General features: G+C 40.9%; 1 protein-coding gene across 5 annotated transcripts in view; it reads left to right on the top strand.

The window, feature by feature from the left end:
- Positions 1–21,173, top strand: part of ARFGEF2 (ADP ribosylation factor guanine nucleotide exchange factor 2) — a 57,445-nt gene that overhangs the window by 6,793 nt on the left and 29,479 nt on the right. For 4 of the 5 annotated variants that reach the window (XM_037915378.2, XM_043526747.1, XM_043526746.1 and 1 more), the window contains exons 2-13: positions 5,999–6,029; positions 9,507–9,630; positions 10,876–11,022; positions 11,894–12,073; positions 13,051–13,270; positions 14,203–14,274; positions 14,649–14,800; positions 16,653–16,783; positions 17,402–17,636; positions 17,922–18,021; positions 18,338–18,477; positions 20,942–21,050. In XM_037915378.2, coding sequence (XP_037771306.1) covers positions 5,999–6,029; positions 9,507–9,630; positions 10,876–11,022; positions 11,894–12,073; positions 13,051–13,270; positions 14,203–14,274; positions 14,649–14,800; positions 16,653–16,783; positions 17,402–17,636; positions 17,922–18,021; positions 18,338–18,477; positions 20,942–21,050 — 1,641 coding nt within the window. The remainder of the gene's footprint in view (positions 1–5,998; positions 6,030–9,506; positions 9,631–10,875; positions 11,023–11,893; positions 12,074–13,050; positions 13,271–14,202; positions 14,275–14,648; positions 14,801–16,652; positions 16,784–17,401; positions 17,637–17,921; positions 18,022–18,337; positions 18,478–20,941; positions 21,051–21,173) is intronic. The other variant, XM_037915379.2, reaches the window with a different exon arrangement.

Genomic DNA, 21,173 nt, shown 5'->3' with positions numbered 1-21,173 from the left:
CTGTGGAAAACATTTCCAATAACTAACATATTCCAATAACTATTAAACATAGTTTTGAATTTCATTGCCACAGGACTATCCAAGACACAATCTTAATTACATGTTAGCAACATTCTCTGTATTTAGATTAATAAAACAAAAATCATCAGGCAGGGGTCAGATTTAGCCGGCGTATGGCACCAGTATCTCTCTAGTACAGCTTGATTAAACTATGCAGAATTGAAGCTTTAATAGTTTTGAAATAAAGTTTGTAGTCCTAATAGTTGCGAAGAAAATCCTTTGAGGCAGACTGCCTGAGTCTGCAAATAAAAACAGCTCAGAGAAATGTGAAAATACACTATTCATTTAAAATGGAGTAAACCCTGAAGCCTAACATAACTGAAATGTCGTCTTTAAGTGTCACTGCTGATTACATCATAGAAAGATTCAGTTGTTTTGGGATTGTGGGCAGAGTTTAAATTCCACTTTCCCTGCCTAGTCTGACTTTTGGACCTCAGTGTTTTTGAACAAATCAAATATGTCTAGCAAAATGCCAATATGTTAAGCAAATTATTCCCATCCTCAAAGTGCGGTGTATGTGAGCAACATTCCACTGTAGTGGTATAGGTTCAGTCCACCATGCAGAAAGGGCAAACAGATGGTTTATAAACATGTTACCTGTATTAACTATGCAGTAACAACTCTATTAAAAAATATTTCCCATTTATTTCAGCTTCCAGCACAACTTGTAGAGTCCTCTTAAGGTAGCTGTGCCTTTTTAGTCACTATACTCAGCATTCCCATCGTTGTGGCATCTAGACAGCAAAAGCAACAATCTTGTCTTTTATGGATAAATTTGACTACTCCCTGTTGCTTCTTGAGTTAGCCTTTGTTACTTGACATTACTTGCCAAAATACAAAGGAAGCCACCTGGTTCAGCTTTTCTCTTCTGAATTTTAATGCATGAAGGTGGATTGCAGATAACTTTTTTCTGACATTTCAAGATTTTTAAAGCATGGGGATGGGATTTTGTTAAAAAATAGCCGCCTCTTCAATGGATTTGCACCCTCTATGTATTTGGATTCATATAGTCTTGCTTTTGTGACCAAAAATAATTTTATTTCTGTTAACAGTGCAGAATCAGCAGAGCTTAGGGAGAGTGGGGAGGATTCTATTTTAGCTTGTTTGTCTGTAGCAGAAATTCTGGACTTAAAATTTAGCTAATTGCTAGTGATAACACATGTCCCATAAAGCAAACAGTTTGGGTCTTGCGTTCCAGCCTGAATTTGCAGGGCTAGTAGTTAAAAATCCGTTTTCTTTGTAAACTGCTCAGTTATGTCAAAAGAGCTGCTCCCTGCATTCTTTTATCCCTGATTAAGTAATTCTCAGGAAGTTTGGTTGTAATCTTACTGTTTCAACTGATTTAAAGGGCTGAAATAATAGAAGCATTCTGGACTGCCTCTCTTCTGCTCCACTCTCCCAAGAGTATACCGTGGCATAGTCCATCTTTTGAGAGAAGTAGGTTTGTCTTGGGCTGTTGCCAATAGCACCTTGTGAGTTTGCCAGCAAAAGAAATTAATGCTATACACTGTGTTCTCACCTTGACATTAGGCAAATCTCCTGATGTGCAGCGTGTCCCAGAATGGTTTTTAAACTCATAAGCTTGTCTTACAAATCTACTATAGCCTGTATTCCATGGAATTCTACAGAAGGGGATGCTGTCATGCCACAGAGGGTCCAGCATTTAACTCTTCTTGCCCAATAGTGCTTTACAGATAACCAATGAAGCCACACGGCATGCTTGTGGTGTGCTAGTACTATCACTGTTTTACAGATGGTGTAACTGTGGTAGAGCTATTAAATGTATGGCCCAAGTTTCCAGTGAGTCAGTCTCAGAGCCGGAACTGGCATATAGCTAATCTTTCTCTTGATCTTAGAATGTCTCTGGATACTTCCTGAATGGGTCCTGCCATGCTTTAAATCTTCAGCTGCGTAATATTGTAGATCGTCTCTTCAGCTCAGTTTACTTTCTTGTGTTTAAAGCTTTTGCTTACCTGCTGCATTATCCTTGAAACGGAATGCCTTATGCAATGACTGGTGATAATCTCAAATCATCAGCTCAGAAGTTCTGGAAAAATATATAGACTTGTATATTCAGTTAGTATTGGTGTACAGGATTTTAATACAAAACTATGTGGATATTAACCTTTCATCAGAATTGTGATGGGGAAACAGACTAGTGTATATTCATAACAAGGAGTGTACTTTGAACCTTGAAGACTGAGAAGCAAGGTAGCTTCCCTTGCTATCTGATGAAATACAGGAAGTAGCTAAGGCCAGTACTATTCAGTTGGAAACGTAATTTTTCATCGGTCTGCAAACTTCAGTGTGGTATCTGCCTTAGCATTAGAGGGGAAAACGGACAGCTCTGATCGATTTAAACAAAATTGATTACATGGAAGATAAACCAGTTTAGTGGGGGACTGAAACTCAGAAACAAATCATTTGTTTCTATGTGGGAGTTTGAGGGCTTATTTACATGGGGAAGTTATTTCCAGAATAAGGTAGGGTGTGATTTTAAACTACTATAGCTAAGGCTATGTTTTAGTCACGGGTATTTTAAGTAAATCATGGACAGGTCACAGGCAGTAAACAAAAATTCATGGGCCGTTAATTTATCCATGACTTTTATTATATACCCCTAACTAAAACTTGGGCTGGAGGTGCTTGGGGCACTGCGGGTACTGCAGGGGGTGGCCCAGGACCCCCGCTGGTGCTGGGGTGGGTCTCTGCCTAGGAGCTGCAGGGATATGCCGGGGAGCCTCTCCCCTCCCAGGTGAGCGTCCCACTGCTCTCAACCCCGTGCCCCAGCCCTGAGCCCCCTCCCACATCCAAGGTGCTGCTGCTGCTGAAGAAGTCACGGAAAGTCACGGAATCGGTGACCTCCGTGACAGACACGCAGTCTTAACTATAACTATTGTAAAGTAACTCCCCATTCCTCACTTATTTCACAATGAGAATGCCTTTGTAGATTTACACTAAACTGGAAAGAGGGAGTCTTCTTCCGGGAATAAGAGTTACACAGGGAATTATTCTGGAATGGCTGTGCTGGCTAAATTCCCCGCATAACCAAGGCCTTGCATTACCTGCTGTTTGAGCCAAGAAATGGCTAGCCTAAGCGGTAGGAGATAAGCCTCGTTGTGTAACAGTGATAGTGAGTAGTTTACACACAACCATGACTGTTTCAGAGAATGATTAACTCTGTGTAATTCTAACAAAATAAAAAAATTAGTTTTTAAACAACTGAAAGGAAGACTTAGGTACAGAGTTCTTTTATGACAAAATGGGCTTTAATAACCTCTACCAAACTCACTAACCACATGATCTCTCTCTCCCTGCCCCACCACTTTGGGCCACTGCCATAGTTCCATCTGGAAGACTATATAATCCAGCCCAATCTCGATCCCGTCTCTCTCATACATGCTTAACTTTACTAATGTGAGTGATCTCATTGACGCCAATAGGACTATTCATGTGAGTAAAGTTAGTTTAATCAACACAGAGTATTGTTTAAATTTATCTAGCTTTTGATAGCACTATAAGGAGAAACTACCACCTGTTTATAAACCATTTGTTTTTCTTTCTGAAATTTAAGATCTGATCAGCAAGCAATCATTTCTTATAGTTGAAAACTTTGCAAAAATACTGCTTACAACTATGCCAGGTCTACACTGAAACCTGTCTGACAGAACCACTCAGCAGTCATCTCATAATAAAACTCTGAATTTCTATAGTTCCTGCCATCCAGGGAGCTCAACGCATTTTATACATTAAGCTACACTGCCCACCTGTATCTCCACAAACCAAATGGAAACTGGATAGTTAGCCATGACATGCTATGGGTCTCATTATATGCTTTTCAAGATCTTGAACTTCATTAACTCAAAGGATGTTACTCAAGCTTGCTGCTACCTTTGATGGTATTCTGAGCAGAATAGGTAGGATACTGTCCAAAGAGTTCAGTCTGTTCTTGTGCCATTGCTCATTGCCGGAGTCTGTGTTTTCCCTTCTTTTAACCACTGAACACATTGACCTGTGGTAGTGTGATATGGAAGGATAAGTGTGGTATTAGGAGTCGAGGGCCCCAAGTTCCAGTCCTGGCTCTGTCACTAACTGATCTTATGCAGGTCACTTCCTATCTCTTCCATCTCCCCATGTGTAAAATGGGGATAATAGCACTAACTCACCTACTTTACAGGCACACTGTGAGGATTCATTCTTGTAACGTCCTGTGTATAAATGCTAAATATATGTGAGGGATATATAGTTGTCTGAAACACTGAAAGATACTGTACCAGTCAAAAGCATCTCTTGTTTAGCTGTGGCGTGTTTTACGATGAGATTCTGCAGCAAGTTCCCCATCTTGGTCTAGTACAAATGTTAGGGAAAACCAGGTAGAAGCTTCTTCCTACCCACCCACCCTGGTCTCAGTGACTGCTTTTTGTTTACCCTAGCACTTCTTGGAAGTGTGAGAAATGTCTAAAGTTTCGGTGGACAAGGCCCAGTTGTGGGTCAAATACTAGGGAGGCTAAGGGAGCATGAGGGGTTGATTAGAAGGGAGTTGGAATGAGAAGGAGCTGTTGAATATGTAATATTGTTCAGTACTGAGACACAGACACAAGCTACAGAAACACGGTGGGAGGAGGAAAGACCCAAGATTTAGAAAATGTCAATGTCTTTTTCTATAAAATGAGTCTAATACCACCTGGAGAGTTGGGAGGCCTAACTAGGTTGTTAAAGCATTTTGAGATCTTTGGATGGAGAGCGCAGTAGAAGTGCAAAATGTACTTCTGGAATAGTAATGATCTATCATTTGTAACCCACCATTGGTGCCACAGTGTCACCAATACACAGTGATATGGTAACAAGTCTTCATAAGTACACAGATCCATGGAAATATGTATTCTGGGCTACTTGACAAAGGTTGGGGTGATAGCACCCAAGGTTCATAATATTAACATGACACTGGAGGGATTCTGTTGGAGAAATATATCTGACACCACAGAGGTGTATCCGTATTTAAGCATGGTGTTTTACAGACAACTACAGGCTCCAAGTGGAGGAGGTATGACCTAGCGTTTGAGTCCTGGAATGCTCATAGGAGCTCTTTGCTTTCCTCCATTCACTTACTATTTCTTGCGTAATAGCACTCCTGAGAATGAGAAAAGTTATTAGGCTACTCAGGTGACACCAAAGTCATCTGAATTTATGCACATCTAGTCCAAGGCTAATGACACTCCTCCAAAGGTGGTTTTGAAGAGCAAGTACAGAGTGAATTGCCCATTGTCCAGGATTATCGCTTGAAACGAGTTTAGATACCGACAGTATCCTGTCTGGGAGTTATAGGAGTATAAGGCTGCCATCCACAGCTAGTGAAAATTAGGTTTCAGAGTAACAGCCGTGTTAGTCTGTATTCACAAAAAGAAAGGGAGTACTTGTGGCACCTTAGAGACTAACCAATTTATTTGAGCATAAGCTTTCGTGAGCTACAGTTGCATCCGATGAAGTGAGCTGTAGCTCACGAAAGCTTATGCTCAAATAAATTGGTTAGTCTCTAAGGTGCCACAAGTACTCCTTTTCTTTTAGTGAAAATTAGGTCACTGTTAAAGTACTGGGATCTTAGATTATTAGGTGCTCTGATTTCACTGTGAGTGTGGCATAAAGGCTAAGGTGACATTTGCAACATGTACTTCTGATTGGGGATGAGGCTTGCTATATTGACACTCCTGAAAATTTACTGTATTTAGAAAGTTCTGCTGTTAGTGTACACCCAACCAGTTTTGTTTTATGTTTGGAAGCTTTGTTTAATATACAGCAGAAAGAATAGCAGACACTAATGATGTATAACTTCTAGTTTGAGACTAGTTTACTTCATGACAACTGCATGTAAATTCAGAAGGTGTCATTTCTGTTGAGTGTTGTGGTATCTTCATTGTTCTGCCTTTTCTTTTTTTCCTAGATGAAATAAAAGCAGATCTAGAAAAGCAAAGGTAAGTTCTTAATACAATTAATAGCAACCTCTCTTGCTGCTGTTTGTCAAAGATTGCACAGTAGTGAGTGTGCAAGTATCTGAGCAGCAATTTTTGCAAAGTACAAACAAGCTAGCTTATTGGAGAGAGTTTGAATAGCTTTGGTACCGTCTGTGTAAGGAAACATGTGTTTGTGGAGAGTACTAATTATGTAATGCATGTGGTTGTGGGTAATCAAGCCGTAACTGCCAGCACATTTCATTACAAATAATTGCCACATTTCTGAAGGATGCCAATTTTTCACTTCCTTTCGTTAACTAGGTTTGTCTCTTAATAGTCATGACTTAACCATATTTGTTAATAGAAAATTCTAGTCTCTTCTTTTTATGGTTCTTTTGTGTTCAATAATTCATGGTTTTTAGTTGTTTTGATCACAAATGCTGGTCTGCGATAACATTTAATTAGCTACAGGTCAGCCAAGTCACCGGATTTCTTTCCGACATTAGCAACTCTGTGAATCAGTGTTATTACATCACCCCTCTCTCTCTCTCTCTCACTCACACACACATATACATATATGGTATACCCAGATTAATAGTATCTTAATGGGAAAATCTTTACGTTCTATGCATCCCCCAGTATGGTAGGATGGTGTTTTGGAGTTGGATGGGGATAAGCTGATAAATGGTGATGTTCTAAAACTTGATAAAGCGGAATCTAATAAAATATTTCACCAATACCTAAACTGATAGTAAAAGCTAGAGATGGCTTTCGTGGAAGAAAGTGTGTGTGTGTGCGCGCGCTTAAGATCTAAGTGCAAAATTAAAAGTACTTCCCAAAAGATTCTTACGTTTCTTGGGGTATAGGGAGGGGGAATTCAGGATCAACAGAAGATGTTTGAGTCTCTGAGACTGATCTTTCCCTAGTCGTATCACATTTAATTGTATTTCCTTTAGAAATGAAGTTTCAGTATGAACATCAAAATATAATCTGAGGGCTGTAATTTTTCTCTTTGAATTAAGAGCAGATTTATGGCCATATAAAACTTCAGTAGTCATTTGAATCTGAGACTCATAAACTAAGTGGAAAATTGGAGAGATTAATTGTCAAGGCCTATTTACCTGTTAATGCTAAGAGAAGCTACACTTAATGAAACACTCTGACAGGAGTAAAGAGCAAGATGAAAAGCACTACTAATTCCTAAATGGATAAATGACAGTTAAAATTTATTTTCGCATTTGAGTCCTAGTCTCCAGCTAGTATATGTCATGGTTTCACAGATTTACATCCTTGGTGTCTGTAAATCAGTTTCCAAAATCGTCACTGGCTTCTCCTCTCGCTCTGCTACCTACCAAGAATAAAAATGTCCATCTCAGTCTCAATATTTGTTTTCAGATTGCAAATTTGGAAATACAAGGAATTCATAAAGGTCTCTTAAAAAAAAAATTTGGAAACACGTGGCCTGCTGGCCAGGGACTGAACACTTCTCCATTTATTAGCGTTTTCACTTCTCATAATGTTGCTTGTTACTTAAAATATTTTAAGTAAAGTCACCACTTCCCCAGAAATCTTCACATGGTCTCTGTAGAACTTTCTCCGTTATCACCAAGATTGTAGAATCATACGACTGAAAGGGACCTCGAGAGGTCTTCTAGTCCAGTCCCCTGCACTCAAGGCAGGACTAAGTATTCTCTCTAGACCATCCCTGACAGGTGTTTTGTCTAACCTGCTCTTAAAAATCTCCAATGATGGACATTCTACAACTCCCCAGGCAATTTATTCCAGTGCTTAATCACCCTGATAGTTAGGAAGTTTTTCCTAATATCCAAAATAAACTGCCATTGTTGCAATTTAAATCCATTGCTTCTTGTCCTATCCTCAGAGGTTAAGGAGAACAATTTCTCTCCCTCCTCCTTGTAATAACCTTTTATGTACTTGAAAACTGTTGTCATGTCCCGTTCTCTCCCCCCTTCCCCCCACCCGGTGTTCTCTTCTCCACACTAAACAAACCCAATTATTTCACTCTTCCCTCATAAGTCACATTTACTAGACTTTTAGTCATTTTTGTTGCTCTTCTCTGGACTTTCTCCAATTTGTCCACATCTTTCCTGAAATGTGGTGCCCAGAACTGGACACAATGCTCCAGCTGAGGCCTAATCAATGTGGAGTAGAGCGGAAGAATTACTTCTTATGTCTTGCTTACAACACTCCTGCTAATACAGGCCAGAATGATGTTTGGTTTTTTTGCAATATGGTTACACTGTTGACTCATATGTAGCTTGTGCTCCACCATGACCCCCAGATCCCTTTCCACAGTACTCTTCCCTAGGCAGTCATTTCCCATTTTGTATGTGTGCAACTGATTTGTTCCTAAGTGCATTAGTCCTTGTTGAAGTTCATCCTATTTACTTCAGACCATTTCTCCAATTTGTCCAGATAACTTTGAATTTTATTCCTATCCTCCGAAGCACTTGCAACCCCCTCCCAGGTATTGGTATTGTCCGCAAACTTTATAAATATACTCTCTCGATGCCATTATCTAAATAATTGATGAAGATATTGAACAGAACCGGACCCAGGAGTGATTCCTGCAGCACCCCACTCAATATGCCCTTCCGGCTTGACGCTGAACCACTGAAAGCTACTCTCTGGGAACGGTTTTGCAACCAGTTGTGCACCCACCTTATATAGTAACGCCTTGCTTAACGTTGTAGTTATGTTCCTGAAAAATGCTACTTTTAAGCAAAACTATGTTAACCAAATCCAATTTCCTCATAAGAATTAATGTAAATTGTGGGGCTTAGGTTCCAGGGAAATTTTTGCTCCAAACAAAAGACCCTGTGTGTGTGTTTGTGTGATATATACGTGCGCACACATACAGTATAAGTTTTAAATAATTAATTTAATACTGTACACAGCAATGATGATTGTGAAGCTTGGTTGACGTGGTGGAGGAAGAGGGTGGGAGCGGAGGTGAGCTGGGGTGGGGGTGGGGGGCCGCAGAAGTAAAAGGGGGGGGGGGGCCGAGGAACCGCTTGCGGAAACACGAATTCGGATATAACGAGGTAAAGCAGCCCCGCTCCCCGGAGCACTGCTTTACCGCGTTCTATCTGAATTCGCGTTCTATCTGACCGCGTTCTATCGGGGTAGAGGTGGAGTGGGCCTGGTTTTTCTCTTGTACTAGTGTAAATGGAGAGTAATTCCACTGAAACCACAATGGCTGTAAAAAATATCGGTGAAAGGAGAATCTGACTGTGTGCTATTTGTGAGGAGGGAAGTATCAAAATGAATAGCTGTAATATAAGAAAATCTGAAGTTGGATTTTAAAGTAGATTGAGTCTTCAGAGTTTAAAAATGTATTCAGTTTTGTGGGGAGAAAATGGCATCCCTTTTACATGCTGCTGTGCGCCACTTATACCTGCTTTAATTTTGAAGCCGGTGAAAATGTAGTTGTAATTTTCAGAACACAAGCAATGCATTTTTTTCCTCTTAAACTAGGCAAGGCACTGTCTCTCCACCAAAAGCAAACTTCATCGAAGCCGATAAGTATTTCCTTCCGTTTGAGCTGGCCTGCCAATCCAAGTCCCCACGCATCGTCAGTACCTCACTAGACTGCTTGCAGGTAAGTATCCTGTTTAAACTGGAATAGGGTGAGGTATTATGCGCAAGATTACCGGTCTAAAATCTTGTCCTTTTATCAGTAATCGTGACAGTGAAGGAGTGAATTTAGCCAGAATATGTACAATTGCTCTGACCAAAACCATTCTGTATTTACTCCTACTGGAATTCTGTGCCTCTGGCGCAATGGAGAATTTTGTGCAGAATTGATGTTTCCTGCAAAATTTGGTTCCACCAGGCTCCCCCCTCACCCTCCGCTCCAGCACTCTCGCCAACTGTCCGCCCTGGGCAGCTAAGGTGCCAGGAGTGTGATTATATTATGGTGGTTTGTCAAAACAACACATCATTTTGCAGAATTTTAAAATACTGTGTGCAGAATTTTTAATGTTTTTGGCACAGAATTTCCCCAGGAGTAATTTACTTATGTAAATGACACAATAGGGCTTTACAAAACTTGGCTGAAAAATCTTGCTGTGATCTGAAAGCTTGTCCCCAGAAGATCCTTTTCAGCTGCCTTTCTTGAAGCAGTTTTTGAACTGAATAAGAATACATCAGCTTTAGCTTTTCAGGCACTTCAGCATTTTGCGTAACGTGGCAAAGCATTCTCTATACAGATTTGTAGGTGGAAACTAACATCCCTAATGGGGCCATTATAGTAAACCCTTAAACTGGCTTGTAGCACCAACCTGAAATCAGTCGGAGTTTTGGGTGCAGGATCAGGGCCTCTGATTGATTATTGTCCTTTTTTTTTTTTTTAATCGGCTGTTTCTAATAATTTAAAATGGGCTTTTTCAGGAATTTCACTGTTTAAGCAGACTTGGTCTTTCTGGGGTGTTAAAAATACCTCCAAAAACCAAAACTTGTTTGTTATAGCAGAAAATTTTGCTAATGCACATTTGTATTCTATTGACCATAATATGGACTGGCATGGAGTCCTTTTATGATGGCATTTTGTATCTACCTGCTCATTGCTGGTATAAAGCTTGCAAAGGAGACATTAGGCTGTTTAACTTGGAAAAATGTTTGGTTTCTTTAAAGCTTTAGTTGTCTGACATATGGACAATCCAAGCGTACATATGACTCAGTCTGGTCTGGCTCATTTTTGTGCTGTCCGCAAAGGTGAGCACTGTCTTGTAGGAGGCTGTAATCGGTTAGGAGAACCGTATACAAAAATCTTTCCCTGCACTCTATTGCCCGTGTCTTGTAACTGACCATGTGTAATGCTCTAATCTCTATTCTCTCCACTTAGAAACTCATTGCATATGGACATATCACTGGCAACGCTCCGGATAGCGGAGCTCCTGGAAAGCGCCTGATTGACCGGATAGTTGAGACCGTTTGCAATTGCTTTCAGGGTCCTCAAACAGATGAGGGAGTGCAGTTACAAATAATTAAGGTATTTCAGTTCACTATTTTTTAAGGTTCATTTTAGGAATTTGTTTGCTTAATGGAAAACTTTTTCCATCTTGCATGTTGCACTGCAGCAATAGAATTCCTAAATCTGAAAGCCAGGGCCAAATGCTTCACCTGCTTACACTTTATGCAGTCCCATTGATTTCAGTGGGGTTTTCAAAGGGTGTAAACTGGTGAGGAATGGGGACTTTAAATCTATTTCTTTTGATAAAAATGAAAACAAATTGATCAGCAGTTGCTTGAAACTATAAAATTAGAGGCATATATCAGTGGCTCAGTAGATATTAGTCCACCATACACTGTGCTCAGAAGATCTGGCATGCTATAGTAGCATCACTAGTCTGGTTTTGGTCCAGGAATATTAGGGTATTGCAGGTGAGAGCAGAAGTTTGGTTGGTGGAGATCTAATAATTTGATGCCCATCTTTAAAGCTTCCCTTGGTCAAAGAAAGGAACCTGTGACTGATTGTGAAGGTGGAGAGAGTCTTTACTTTCATCACAATAGGTCGTCTTCGAGGCAAACATTGATACTTTTAAAATAACTGCATGGAATAGATCGTTCGATATCTCCAATCTCTTTACAAATTTCAGCTATAAAATTATAGGGTTAGAAGAGACTGTAAGGGTCATCTAGTCTAACCCCCTGCCAAAATGCAGGATTTGTTGTGTAAACTTCCTCCAATCTAATTTTGATTTCAAAGAATAGTCTTATAAAGGTAGGTTGGAGTAGACGTGTGTATTTCATAACAAAGCCACAGCCTACTTATTTACCTGTGTAAATTTTCTAAAATGTGGTTGTTCCTACTTATTTAGATTTCAATCTTCCTGTGTGTGTGTAATATATTTTTTTTTTAGGCTCTTCTTACTGCTGTGACATCTCCATATATAGAAATTCACGAAGGAACCATCCTTCAGACTGTTAGAACCTGTTACAACATCTATCTAGCCAGTAAAAATCTCATTAATCAGACTACTGCCAAGGCTACCCTCACTCAGATGCTGAATGTTATTTTCACCCGGATGGAGAATCAAGCTGTATGTCATTATTGCTTTTACCAATCTATCATCTTTAATATTTAGCCTTGAAAAATGAGCTTACTACTCTACTTTTTTGTGTGCTGTTGTGATACAATATCTCTTGTTCTATAGTAAAGAAAATCAGGGACAAATTCTGATTTGAAATGTGTTACTGGTAAAAGAATTTGACCCTGTAACTTATGCTTAACAGAGCTGCATAAAGAAATGGACACACAGTCTAGAATAAAGCTCCCTCCCCCTGACAACTACAAAAGGACTTTTTATTCTGGATTTGCCCTCAGAGAAATTGTATGTTTTTAAATGTCAAGGAAACGTAGCTCTATTAATCTTTGCTAATCAAATACCATACATGCAGGCATACTGTACAAATATTTGATTTGATCTTCAAAATAAAGCAATTCATTACACAAGCAAAGCATAGAAGAGACTGTAGACAAAGCAGATATAACTTTTATTAAACATGATTAGTGAATCAACTCAGTAACGTCAAAATTTGAAAGTAAGGGAAAAACAGGGCTCAAATTTGAAGGGGGGGGGTTATGTTTCTGCAAAGCTAATCTGTCAAGTGTAATAAAACAACTTGAATAAAATTTAAGATGAAAAATCCGCAAAGCTTGTACCTAGAGCAGAAAAATTGGTTTCTAATTAAATCTAATAGCCATTAAAGCAGGGGTAGTGAATAGGCAGACCGAGGGCCAAATACAGACCACTAGACGCTTTTGAACAGATCCTGAAATCTTTTAATTTTCTTACCATTATTGGGTGGGTTTTTTATTATTTTTCTTCTCTGGAGTCTGTACCTTGACCAAGAAATTTGGACCTGGACAAAAAATAATTGACTACCTCTGCCTTAAAGTGGGAACTTGTATACATTCTTGGTGTATTTCACTGTCTGATGCTTAAGTTATGTGTTCAGCTTCTCTTTGCTTTATTATGGGGTGTTTTTGGAGAAATAGTATTATCTTGTTTTTTAGATACAAGAGACCAGAGAATTAGAAAAACCAAATCAACAAAAACCCCAGTCTCCCATGATTCAAGATGTGGTAGGATCTCCGAAGATTAATCTACTGCGACACAGCCCACAGGAAGGGAAACCCTCAACCCCTGAAAAAACAGATTTAACAAATGGCGAGCCTGAGAGAACCGAAAATGCAGACCAGAAACCAGAAAGAGATCTGACTCCTTCAGTCTCCGGTAAATAAGATAATGTTGCTTGTGCTGACTTACAGTAAAATGAGTTGCCCACAGGGGTAATTCTGAGTATGTCCCTATACATTCTTTAAACACTCATCTTTTTTTAATGGCTCGTTAAATCATGAAAATAACACTGCCTTTCTTTTGGCAATCTGGTCTGCCTCCCCTCTCCTCCCTCCTATTCTCTACTTTGGAGCACAACCCAACGTGGCTCTAATTTCTTGGTGTGAAAAAGCATGATCATGTTAGGGACGTTGTTGAAATGGGGGGGTGTAGTTCCCAAAAGTGCAAGTCTTAACTAACTCTGTAACTGCCAAGACAAATATTCTAGGCATTTACAGCATTTGTCTTGCAAACCTGTCAGTGAAAGTGTTTGAGTCCCAAGGATATCTATCCATTTTCTTTACTGAAGTGTAACCACTTTAAAATGAGTGAAATTTTAGTCTTAGACTACTTGGTAATATAAAATCTGTGTGTGCTGGGTTTCGACCTTGTTGTTTTCAGTTGTGGGGCAAATGGGGTGGGGGGGGATGGAGAAGGTGGGGTAAGGTGTCTAGAAACAACAGAGCTGAAGCTAGTTCAAAGTCCTATGGGGGAACAAATAGTATGTGAACATCTACTTCAAAGATTTTCCTAATTCTACACACAATGGAGGTTGCAGAGGCAGCCTTAATTCTGGCATTTCTTAATCTTTGCTTGACTTTCATACTTAATGTTCTTTACTGTAGGGTTTTTTGTTATATTTGGTAAAATAGTACTACTAACAAATTTTTGCTTTACTCAATAACATTTGACTGTAGAAAACAAAATGTAGTGTTACCTACATAGCGTGTGCGTTTGTGTGTATAAAATGCCTTGAAAAGAAAACACTAAATTGCAGTACCTTCTTACCTCCCCTACAAAAAATCCTATTTCTTGGCATATTTAACCAGAGGAAACCACTGATGGAGGCAAGGAAATGGTTACAGCCATCCTGGAGGATGTGGTCGTATCGGCTGTTAAAGGTAAAACTTCCATATGGGAAGAACCTTTCCCAAGTAAACGTGTGTATGTATGTATGTATGTATGTATCTCCAACTTTTGCTTTGTGCTTTTAAAAGTATGGAATGCCTTTTTCCTTAAGAATTTATTTTGAGATCCACTGATGTTGTCAAGCACCTACTGAGGTCTGCAATAGGAACACTGTCAATATCCTCCCACGCATCACAGTAACCCTTCCTCTGGGTAAAGCTCCCCCTAGCCAATTAGTGCCGCTCTTGTCCATCAACCACAAGAGTGCCAACTGTGCACCCTAAGAATTTGTATAATGACATTGATATGTTAGTGAATTTATTATTGCAAGTATTTATTTGGACTTTTTTTTTTTTTTTAATTTAAGTGGCTGAAGAAAAGCATGTTTTAGCTGAAATAGCTAGGCCCGCATCTGAATTAGAAGCAGTGGATCTTGCCCCTGATGGTGGTATTAATGAAAATGTACAAACGAATGGAATTCCAGATGACAGACAGTCTATCTCCTCCACGGATAATCTGGTAAAAAAACAAACCCCAGACTCTTGAAGATTGCAAATGTCTTTTGGGGGAAAAGATAAATCAGAATGTGTGCAAAAGGACAGCATTTGGTATTTAAAATTAGGTGTGGAACAGTATGTTCTTAATTTTAGCTTTGCTAACTGAAAGTTTGCATTATAAGAGCATGAAAATAAGATCAGGTTGCATTGTTTTCATATGAGTGCTGTGGTCTGAATAGTGATAAAATAGCCGCCTTCCTGAATGCCTGTAGATATTAGTGTATCTACATAGTTAGTCTGTCTCAGTACCTGGATCTAGTGGCTTTCAGTTTTTCATCTGAAAGTTTGGAATTACTTCTTTTTGATGGGTAACTTGGAAAAACAACCCTTTAAGATTTATGGTGAGTTAAGAGGGGCTGTAAAAATAAAAACTATTAAGTGCCCTAGTTATATTACTAGCATCTTAGGTTTGTCTAAATGAACACGTAGTTTGTGTCGGCCTGGGCTGTAAATATACCACTCACTAGTTTGCCATGCAGTGTCCATGTAGACCCCCTAGTGGCCCACACTAAAAGTTCCCTAGTGTGCTCTGATCTACTTCAGGGAACATTCAGTGCGCAGCAGGAGAGTCCACACAGACACTTAGGCCTGGTCTACACTACGAGGTTAGATCAGTTTTAGCCGCATTAGGTCGATTTTATAATGAATGTGTCTATACAACCGACCCCGTTCCACCAAGCTGAAGGGCTCTTAAAATTGACTGCTGTACTCCTCCCCGATGAGGGGAGTAGCGCTAAAATCGACCTTCCTGGGTTGAATTTGGGGTACTGTAGACACAGCGCTGTGCGATTAGATGGTATTGGCCTCCGGGAGCTATCCCGGAGTGCTCCAATGTGACTGCTCTGGACAGCACTTTCAATTCCGATGCGCTAGCTAGGTACACAGGAAAAGCAACGGGAACTTCTGAATTTCATTTCCTGTTTGGTCAGTGTGGCGAGCTCAGCAGAACAGGTGACCATGCAGTCCCAGAATCACAAATGAGCTCCAGCATGGAGCGAATAGGAGACTCTTGATCTGATTGCTCTATGGGGAGAAGAATCTGTCCAGGCAGAACTCGATGCTATGGCGTTTGCACGGATAACGGCGCGAAATGATTGATTGTTTGCCATTGCTTTCAGGGAGGGAGGGGAGACTGACGACGTACCCAAAACCACCTGCGACAATTTTTTTGCCCCATTAGGCATTGGGAGCTTAACCCAGAATTCCAATGGGCAGTGGGGACTGTGGGATAGCTACCCACAGTGCACCATTCTGTGAGTCGATTATAGCCACGGTACTGAGGATGCACTCTGCTGACCTAATGCACTTAGTGGGGACATGCGCGATTGACTGTATAATATCGGTTACTAAAGATCGACTTCTATAAAAGCAACCTAATTTCATAGTGTAGACATGCCCTTAGTGCACAGCCAGCTAGTCAGAGTAGTTTTAGGCCCCAATTTGCCACAAACTAAGTATTTATATAGCCAAACCCTTAGATTATTGAAACAGAGTTGAAAAAAATCTAATTTACTCTGTTTGCATGGTATTTTACATTTTTCACACTAGACAGTGTAAACAAATTAGTTTCACTTTTGGGTTTTCTTCCACCATGATGCTGCTTTGGTTATGAACACTGCATACAGATGACTTTGTTCTTTAACCACAGATTCCACTAGAACTTAAAAATAAATCATTGCATTCCTGCTAGCTTGGGTAAAGATGACTTTTGCTGAACTTAAATTTGTGGCTAAACTTGGCTTTACGGTGACTCATTTTTTCGCCTTATCAGTTTTTGTAATGAAAATTTGATGTGGTGGTTCTTTGTTCATTAGGAAATGGATGTACCTGGATCCCAGTCAGCTGCCAAATTCTCCCATATCCTGCAGAAGGATGCTTTCCTTGTGTTCCGGTCACTGTGCAAGCTTTCAATGAAACCGCTTGGTGATGGACCACCAGATCCCAAGTAATGAGATTATATTTACTGAGTTGTATGCTCTCCAGATAGCTATTTTTAGGAACAAAGGGAAACAGATGTCTAGGTACTTCATAGTACAGTCTTGGTCATCCAGATCTCCGAGTGACTCCCCTGTTTTGAATACGTTCAGAGATCTTTTTGCATTGAAAATTCCCTGTATGCATACCTTCTTACTTGGATAAACCAAATAGCAGAGGGATACAGTACTGCAGGAAACCATTAGGCTGTAGTTCACGTGGTCTCAACAAAAGTTGCCTTAGCTGTAGTATCTCTGCAGTTCTGTAGAAAGAACATTTACTCCTTCTGCCGTTTGAATCCTATGCTTTTATGCAACCAGTAGGACTATCTGACCCCATCCCATGGGTTGCAAGCATCTAATATTCTCTTGAAGGAGAAGAATCTCCAAGGTAAGAAGGTTGCTCTTCCCTAGCATTTTCGGTGGAGAAGTCAAGCAAGCTGTTACTCTGAAATCAACTGAGCTAGTGCTCATTTCACTTGGCCTCAAGAGTCACTGTGACTTGTGTGTGTGTGTGTGTGTGTGTGTGAGAGAGAGAGAGATGAAAGTAACCTATTTTCTTAACGATAGTCTTCCGCTTTCTTCCCCAGATCCCATGAGTTGCGTTCTAAGATAGTGTCCCTCCAGCTGCTTCTCTCAGTATTGCAGAATGCTGGTGGAGTATTCAGGACACATGAAATGTTCATCAATGCAATCAAGCAATATCTCTGTGTAGCATTATCTAAAAACGGGGTCTCTTCTGTTCCTGATGTCTTTGAGCTGTCTCTCGCCATCTTTCTCACACTGCTTTCAAACTTTAAGACCCATTTAAAAATGCAGATTGAGGTAAGCATGCTTTATCTTCATTTTACCTACAAAGTGTTCTGTTAACTCAATACATTTTTACTAATAATGCAAAGCAAAGCACAATACTTTAAAAATTACTGCTTCAAAATTTTGCTTTCTTTGCACCTTGAAGTACTATCTCCTTTACAGATTGGACATGCATGAGACGAAGACTCTCTTCCAAGTGAAATTACTGCGTAAAATGAATATGCTCATTTAGCATGTTTTTTAAAATTCTTCCGTAGAAAACTACAGACATATCTTTGTCTCATTTGCTGTGCACAGGTGTTTTTCAAAGAGATCTTCCTGAATATTTTGGAGACCTCCTCAAGTTCTTTTGAGCACAAATGGATGGTGATTCAGACCTTGACTAGAATTTGTGCAGGTATTTAGTTATAAAAGTTACCTGTTCTTCACAATGTAGAAATAACTTTCCTTTTGGTTTGGCAATGATCTGGAAATACTGAAGGCAGCTAATGTCAGAGTAGTGGTAGCTTTAAGTGTGTGTCCTTGGAGAAGTATCTGTCTTTTAATTCAAGATTTTTTTTAAATCAAGAAATGATGCATAAAATAACTGTGCTCTGATATCATGGTGATGAGCATGTTTTAAAAAACATACTTAGGTTCTTTCCAGCTATTTTTTTTTATTTAAAAGTTCTAGATCTTTGAATTCTAATACTCTGATTTTTCTCATTTTTAAGATGCTCAGTGTGTGGTGGATATTTATGTTAACTACGACTGTGATTTAAACGCTGCTAATATTTTTGAACGCCTTGTAAATGACTTGTCTAAAATCGCTCAGGGACGGAGTGGACATGAGTTGGGAATGACACCTCTGCAGGTAAGAGCAACAACATTGGAAATTACACTATAGGTCTGCTTTTCCCTTCAGTGCCGCCTCCTTTAAATAATGAGTACCACTTAGTTCAGGGGTGGGCAAAATACGGCCCACGGGCTGGATCTGGCCTGCCAGCTGTTCTTAATCTAGCCCTCGAGCTCTTGCTGGGGAGCAGGGTGGGGGGCGCTCCATGTGGCTCCCAGAAGCAGCGGCATGGCCCCTCTCCAGCTCCTGTGCATAGGGGCAGCCAGGAGGCTCTGCTCTGCGCTCTGCCCCCACCCCAAGCGCCCCCCTGTAGCTCCCATTGGCCAGGAGTCACACCCAATGGGAGCTGCGGAGGCGATGCCTGCAGACAGGGCAGCAGGCAGAGCTGCCTGGCTGCGCCTCCACGTAGGAGCCAGTGGTGGGACATGCCGCTGCTTCCGGGAGTTGCTTGAGGTAAGCGCCGCTTGGAGCCTGCACCCCTGATCCCCCTCCCGCCCTCCGAACCCCTCGATCCCACCCCGGAGCACCCTCCTGCACCCCCAGCCGGAGGCAGCACCCGTTCTCGCACCCCAGTCCCCTGCCCCAGCCCTGATTCCCCCTCCCACCGTCCGAACCCTTCGGTTCCAGCCTGGAGCACCCTCCTACACCCCAAACTCCGCACCCCCAGCCGGAGCCCCCTCCTGCACCCTGAACTCCTCATTTCTGGCCCCACCCTGGAGCCCACATCCCCAACCAGAGCTCTCACCCCCTCCCACACCCCATCCCCAATTTTGTAAGCATTCGTGGCCCGCTATACAACTTCTGTTCCCAGATGTGGCCCTTGGGCCAAAAAGTTTTCCCACCCCGACTTAGTATACACTTGTATAGTGTGCGACGCAGCTACAGTTGGTTTTATTGAGAGTCACCTGTGAGTGTCACCGGGGAGGTAGTCCTATTGTTTCATCTCCTAGTGAATTTAGTTGGTTGAATGCCCAATGATAATACTATGTTATACATGTTCAGGCCACTCTTTTTGTTGGGGGTGCTAAGGGAGAGTTAATGCTTCCATGATGTGAGGCTTCTCCCTACTTCATCACTCATGTGATTTGAGTCATCTGATTTCCTTCTGTGGCTTAACCCGAGAGCAGTAACATTCTGTGTTACAGTACTTGCATTGTGTGGAGTCCATGGCTTTGACATCACCTCTTCATCACAAGCTGTGTTTTTTCCCCTCTTTAAAATGGCATTCTCCCAGCCATAGACAATGATGGTGCATAACAATCGTTCTTCAGCAAGTGCAAAACTATCCTTCCAATATTGACCCTGAGCTATGGTAACCTATTGCTTGCTAACAGTAGTGCGGAAAGCAAATTGTAGGGACCGCTCATTGGCATTCTTCACCTTGGAGCTGAACACACCTCTCCCCCACAGTCACAGGTTCATTAACACTATCCCCCTGCAATCCCCTTGTTGGCCAGGGAATGAAACTGACTGAGGATTTATAGCTTGATTACCTGCCTGTCAAGGTAATGCAGTGCAGCTTACTGGGATGCACCTATTTGCTTTTATTTGGAGAAGGTTTGAATTGTAAATCCTTTCGCAGCTATTAGTAGAGGCGTTTAGAAAATATGAATGTTGTTTACAACAATATTTCTTGCAATTACAAGGATTAAAAATTGGTGATCCATGATCCAGGACTTACTATAGACAGACCTGGGCCAATATCAATAAAACATTGCTAGATCAAAGAACTGAAGTAACTCTGTATTCCTGCCCTAATGACATTCTTGCCTTAGGCCTGCTCTACATTACGGGGGGGGATCGATCTAAGTTACACAACTTCAACTGCATGAATAACGTAGCTGAAGTTGACGTACCTTAGATCTACTTACTGTGGTGTCTTCACTGTGGTAAGTCGATGGTCGACGCTCTCCCGTCGGCTCTGCCTGTGCCTCTCACCCTAGTGGAGTACCGGAGTTGACAGGAGAACCCTCAGCGGTCAATTTATCGCGTCTAGACTAGACGCGATAAATCGACCCCCCCTCTGGATTGATTGCTGCCTGTTGATCCAGCGGGTAATGTAGACAGGCCCTGAGTCTCTTCTTCCATTCTTTGGAAGTCCTGGTAACAGCAGGTAAACAGTCCACTTTACCCCGGAAACATTGCTTTATCAATAGTTGCATATAATATGGCTCTCCAACTGAAAATACTAAAACTGTTTCAAGCTTAAAAAAAACCCCACAAGCTGTCATTACTGGTGTCTAAAGCCAACAGTAGTGCTGTACATCAGAACAGCTCTTCTCTACTATTAAGTCTCTCTGAGGTCAGTTCGTTTCTTAAGATTTTACAGGTGTGATTTAACGAGAGAGAGAGAATTTGTTGGCTTGTTCTCTTCCTGCTTTAGATGTATTTTGCCTCAGCACAGAACTTCTAAATTTTAGTATCTAGGACTTGACCTGTCCAGTACAATGTGATTGATTTTTTTTTCCCTTATTTTCTGCAGGAACTCAGCCTGCGGAAAAAAGGTCTTGAATGTTTGGTTTCTATTTTAAAGTGCATGGTCGAATGGAGCAAAGACCTGTATGTGAACCCTAACCATCAGGCCAGTCTTGGTGAGATTTCCCCTCCAGCCCCCAACGTAGAACAATGCATTAAAATGTGGATGTGTCTCCAGCAAATAAATAAATATATCTAACTTTTTATGTACACCTTGTTGCTGCTGTTATAACACTAGC

This window comes from Chelonia mydas, chromosome 13 (genome assembly GCF_015237465.2).
Source record: "Chelonia mydas isolate rCheMyd1 chromosome 13, rCheMyd1.pri.v2, whole genome shotgun sequence".
Lineage (NCBI taxonomy): Eukaryota > Metazoa > Chordata > Testudines > Cheloniidae > Chelonia > Chelonia mydas.
This window is presented reverse-complemented; position numbering and strand designations above follow the sequence as displayed.